Below are 5,892 nucleotides of genomic sequence, written 5' to 3' on the forward strand. Positions count from 1 at the left end.
AAACTATAAGTCATATGACCAAGGTAAGATTAGGGTGTGGAGCAAAAGTAAGAAGCTTCTTATACATAAACAATGTCTCTCAGATGCCTTTTGTTAATTCATAGGGGTGCTTGATTTTAATTTCCATTGGACTGAGAATAATTGCAAGAGGGGTTAAGTTTTTCCATTAGGGGCAACTTGCTATTTGAAAATTTTTGCATGAAGCACGTAGGAGAGTTATTTCATCTTTCTCTTTCCTATTTAGGCTCTTAACAATCCATTGGGTAGCTAGTTTAGTTGGCAATGCTTGTAGGTTTGGTAATCCTAAACCTCCTAGCTTTTTTGGTGTGGTACACATATCCCATTCTCCACATATCATAATATGTAATTGTAGGCCACACAACTAGGGAATTCTATTCCCCACATATTATAGATTAGGCTTTAAACTAAGTAGTTGTTATGGTATGCCCATTAGGCACTTCTGAGAGTGCAACAAACTGCAGTATTATACTGAATTCTTAAGACTGCACATGGTTAATATACATCCATAGCAATTTTCTGACAAATACATTGCCAGGAAAGAAAAGCTGTTCAATCCACAGAGAGAGAGAGAGAGAGAGAGAGAGAGAGAGAGAGAGAGAGTGTGTGTGTGTGTGTGTGTGTGTGTCTCATGATGGGCCACGACTTTCAATGCTGGCCTGGCAGTGTGCCTTAGTCAAACCACTGATGTGAGAACGTGTGCTCTTATCGATAGATACGCAAGAACTTGTATGAGCAGAGCTGGAGGCGGGCAGCCGGCCCAGGTGCTCTCGAACCCGCCCAGCAAGCCTGCCCAAAACAGGGTCTTTACAAGGCACAGCTGAAAAACAAGGCGCATATCTCCAAAAACCCAGACAGCCGGCAGTAGAGTGTTCCTGCACAAGATGCTGCCACCTCGTCTGAACTACTTGTTTTGTGGGTCGTGGTCTAAACCAACCACCTTCAGCCCATTGCCCGGCAACTTCGTTTACATACCTGAGTTTGCTCATCCACACACATACACATCCCCCCCCCCCCCGCCCCGCCCCGCCCCCACCCAACCCATCAGACAAACAGACATGGAACCATCAGGATGGGGACTAACGCTTGAGCACTTGTTACCCACGGATCTGTGCTCACTTTTCTTTCCATGTGAATGATTGATCATAATTGGCAACCATCCTTACACCACTTTGTTGTATAAGTCCAAAGCCATAACCTTTGGGGAGTGCTTTGACCTTTTACATCTCCTGCATAGCCAAACTCCCAGCACGGAATTGGCCTTTCATCCTTTCATTCCAATGCTCACACCAACCCAAATCTAATCCGCTCCTCTAAAGAGTAGCTTTGTGCCATTACCCCGCACGTCCCATTTTACCCTGGTTTGCAGATTCTTCTGAGGAAGGTGCATCTGCAAAAGCATTAGCCTGGCTATGCAAAATGCCAGATTTAGAGTCCACATTAGTATCAGCTCGGCTATGGGACTGCCCGATTCTGTGACTCATATCCGATTGTCTATGCAGCCTCTGCCCAGATTTAGAAATTACACATCTGCACAAGCACTAGTTGGCCACTGCAACCTGTGACAGAAATACAGAACATACGTGGGTGTAACATACACCACGATTTAGAGGTTAGAGATCTAAATACCTGGTTATCAGAGTTAATAATTGCAGTTATCAGTCGTAGTTTTTGAAATTTGTCACTTTCCATCCAACTCTGATGGTTGATTGACCCAAATACTGTGATAACTTGTCAGATCACTTCGTTCCCTTTGCTTGGGTTCATCCAATAAGATATTATCAGGATCAATTTTGTGTCAATATTCTCGTCTCAAATCTTGAGCTTGCCAGCAATTGCTGTATTCATCATCGTACAGCGGACAGATTTGTGATCAATGGCTGAACCTCTTGCTGTCTATAAACTGCTTAGATTTTCAATCTCTTTGCTAGTTTTGGTTTTCTTTGTGGCTGCCGCCACGTTCGCTCTTCTCTTTGCAGTCATTGCTTCCACCATTTCACCCTATCATTCCCAGCCAGTTCCCCAGACAACATTTGTTCAGGTAGGCTGCAAGTATAGACAAACTTCTCAAAAAGATTCAGAGTCTATTGCCACCCAGAATGACATACCAATGGTGACAATTTTTGCTGCTCCTACCAGGCCGTTTCAAGCAAACTCCACACTTGATCCTCAATACCAGGCTTTGCTCTCATGGCTCATGCTCTATCCAACACCCAAAATAATCCTACTGGGAAGTGACCCATCCTTTTATCAGGTTTCTAAGCGGTTCCCTAACAAGATCTTCGTTGAAGCAAGCATTGATTTCAACATGAAGGGCACCCCTCTGTTCCACACCATGCTTGCAAGAGCCCAGCAGGCAGACACAAATGTGACAGTTGTTCTAAATGGAGAGACATTGCTGATGCAGGACTTCATGGAAGCCTTGCTCAAAACAGATGCCAAACACTCAGATTGGGTGCTTTTTGGCCAGCACTGGGACGTTGAAGGGGATGCCTTTCCAGCCCACTTTACTTCCTCCTCAGAGCAAGGTACAATTGAGATGCAGCAAAGGGGGTCAAATGAGCCTTTGGCATGGCAGAAAGTTGTCCAGTCAATACAGTTGCAAAAGCGCACACATGGATATGGGCCAATAGACTACTGGGCATGGAACAACAATGAGGATGCCCCTCTTCTGACCACAGGTATGCCCCCTTTCTCCATGAAGAGAGGCAGCTATGAGAAATGGATCCTGGAGCATATGATCATGGAGTCGACCCGGGCTGTTGTTGATGCAAGCGAAGCCATAGCTAGCATCAAAGCATCCCATGACCATGATGATCCTGATAAGGAACAGTATTCTTGGGAAGCATACATCAACAAGTACCTATCCGCAACAAGATTTAATGATTCCTCTACTCAAAAGGCCAATTGCAACAAACCCGCACCTTGGAAACTGGTTCCCTGTGATGAACCTGAGGTTGGCAATTTGTGCATGGTGGGTGGTCAAAGTAGTTTCAAAGATGGCAGTGCCAGCTGGTTCAGTGATACACCTGTTGATGATGGTGCAGCACAGGGAGAGACCTTATCGGAGCACAAGCAGAAAGCAGACACGCTGTCGCCCTGGCGATTGGGGTTTCAATCATGGAAGAACTATGCACCAGGGATACCACATACACTAGAAGAGCTGCTACCTCAAGTAGCAGACGAAAATAAGGTGGTGGTGATGACAGGAGTAACATCCAATTACAAGGAAATGCTGCTCAGCTTTGTCTGTAGGGCACGGGCATTGGGCATGAGAAATGTCCTGATCGCTGCTTTTGACGAGGCCCTTTTCGAATATGTCTACACACAGGGCCTTGCTGTTTATTTAGAAAACAGTGCACAAGACCACCAGAGCTTGATAGGCAGTGATGGGTTGTGCGTTTTTGCATCAGAATGCTTCCAGCAAGTCTCCAAGCTCAAGTCATGGTCGGTCCTGCGGGTGCTGCGCAAGGGATACACCGTGCTCTGGAGCGACATTGACATCGTGTGGTTCGAGAATCCCCTCCCCGAGCTGCTGGCGATGGGGGCGAACACACTGCCAATACAGAGTGACGAGCCCGACGAGAAGATGCCTGAGAACAACATCAGAGGGGCCAACTCAGGGTTCTATCTGGCCAGGGCGGAGGAGTCGACATTGCGCGCCTTCAAGGCGATCGTGGGGCACGCAATGGGGACCCAGTTGACAGAGCAGCCGAGCTTCTACGATGTGCTGTGTGGCGAGAAGGGCGAGAGGCGGGTGGGGACGCAGGAGTGCAGGCTGGGGGGCGGCGAAGGCGGTGGTGAGGAGCTGCGGGTGCTGTTCCTGAGCCACGAACGGTATCCAAATGGTTTCGTGATGCGCCTGTGGGACGAGGCCGACCCAGTGCAGGCGTGCCGGAGGCGGGGCTGCGTGATTCTGCACAACAACTTCATAGCAGGGAAGGAGATGAAGCTGCACCGCCTGCTGGTGAGTAAGGGGCTGTGGTTCTGGGATGTGGAGCACGGCATGTGCATCCACCCATGGAACCCACTGGCCCGGGCATCCCTCCCAGAGTACAGACGCCATCTCTTCAAAGCTCTCAACCTCACCCTTCCTTTCCCTCCTCCTGTGCCTCTCGTCTCATCATAAGCCCAGCATCTGCAATCCCCCAAGTGATCATCATCGCGGCAAAGGCTTGCACCCTGAGCGGTCATCATCATCATAAGTGCTTGCATTCTCCCCCAAGAGAACTTTATACGATGGCATCCTGCTATCGCAATCAATGGGGCCATAATGTCTCCAAATCTCTTCATTCCCTTATGGCTAAGAATTTGCAGCCTTCATTGCCTACCCTGTTGCGATGCCCGCAATGTGCCATGCCGTTGTTGCCCTCCATCTGAAATGTCCCTAGAAGGGCATCATATTAGTGTAACCATAGGCTTTGGAAATTGCACCCTTCATTGTTGCCCTCTTTGAATGATGGCCCTCACCAGAAGTTGCAATGGTTGATGCGCCTCACAACCGCCCCATCAGCCCATGACATTTCTAAATGTTTCTCATGTTGTTCATCGTTATAAGGGCAACCCTCCATCACCTCATCATTTATGTCATCATAATGATAAGGCATACACATAACCACCTCTTCAAGACTATCCTATGTTGATGGTGCAATTCATCATCACAGTAATTCACAATGATGGTTGTTTCACCATCAAACAAATTTTGAACAAACTCTCATCCCATTGTGTAGATCAATGCACATTGTGCCTTGGGAACCTTTGAGCATTTGCCAATTTCTCATCACCATTGGCCATGTCAATCATGTCAGACACAATATGCGCACCAATATACTCGATGCTAAGTCACCAATTGTTTGTCTAAATTCATGTCAATCATGCCACTCACAAACTATCAATTGTTTCCAGCTCAAATTGGCTCATTGAGTTAGTTATTATCATAAATGCATAGCAAAGCAAAATTGATCAAAGCCAAAGTTGGCTAAAGAACATATTGGTAGTAAAAGCAAGAACTAATGTGAGCAAGGCCAAAGTCAAAAGCAAAGAATGCAGTGGTAGCAAGGGCATGAACACATCGATTGAAGCTTTTATTTAGGTGTTTCAATTAGTCTTTTAATTTCTTCCATGTACACAAATCATCTTATCCAAATCTTAGTTTTGCCACTAGAGTATGACTTTTACATTTCATCCTTCATTAAAAAAGTATATTGATGGTTTAATCAGAAATCCTAGCAATACATGCACACTTTATTAGGTCAGTTAAATTTTCATTCCAAACTTAAAAGTTTTGCCATAGAATCACATTTGAGTTGTGGTCAAGTTGCTTTTTATTTACTTAAATCGTACATGTTTGTTTAAATAAATCATTACTTTAAGATGCTTGCTTCTTAGCTAGACCAAAAGGGATTACCTTTAGTGGTCGACCAAATCCCAAATCCGTAAAATTGACACTATCTATGCCCTCTCAAGACCCATGGACTTAATTGAATCAATGATTCCTAATTCTACCTCGTAACGAATTCTAAGACTTCAATCCTTCAATCAAGCTGGAGGATTTCAAAACTTTTCAAAGTTATCTAAGATTAACTATTCTTTAATAAATGATGTACCCTTAGGGCTAGTGGTGTTGAATGAGTGAGCTCAGAGTGGAAGCACGCAATCAAAAGCAAGAGCTATGATGGAGGGAGCAACAGCAAGAGAGAGAGATAAAAACACAAGATGTGGGAACTCCAACAGTCACAATGTGTGAGGTGCCTTTCCTTTATTTAAATATCACTGAAAAAATAAAGAATGAAGTGACAATGATGGGCACCTGCCACCTGCATTGTACAGGTGTGTAGGTACTGTTAGTATAATAATACACGGCCGGCTAGACAC

At 45.5% G+C, this 5,892-nt stretch overlaps 1 protein-coding gene across 1 annotated transcript; it reads left to right on the forward strand.

Moving 5' to 3' along the window:
* The first annotated feature begins 1,077 nt into the window (after positions 1 to 1,077).
* On the forward strand, positions 1,078 to 4,986 carry LOC148041946 (beta-arabinofuranosyltransferase RAY1-like). Its single transcript, XM_087684334.1, has 2 exons — positions 1,078 to 1,630; positions 1,757 to 4,986. The coding sequence occupies exon 2, from the start codon at positions 1,895 to 1,897 to the stop codon at positions 4,145 to 4,147; it is 2,253 nt and encodes a 750-aa protein (XP_087540460.1). The 5' UTR covers positions 1,078 to 1,630; positions 1,757 to 1,894; the 3' UTR covers positions 4,148 to 4,986.
* The last annotated feature ends 906 nt before the right edge of the window (positions 4,987 to 5,892 follow it).

This window comes from Lygodium microphyllum, chromosome 1 (assembly GCF_053477565.2).
Source record: "Lygodium microphyllum isolate KBCC chromosome 1, Lygodium_microphyllum_v1.1.10, whole genome shotgun sequence".
NCBI classification, from domain to species: domain Eukaryota; kingdom Viridiplantae; phylum Streptophyta; class Polypodiopsida; order Schizaeales; family Lygodiaceae; genus Lygodium; species Lygodium microphyllum.

Excerpts from the sequence above, each read along its gene's own strand:
- LOC148041946 (XM_087684334.1), top strand. The coding sequence starts at position 1,895 with ATGGCTGAACCTCTTGCTGTCTATAAACTGCTTAGATTTTCAATCTCT.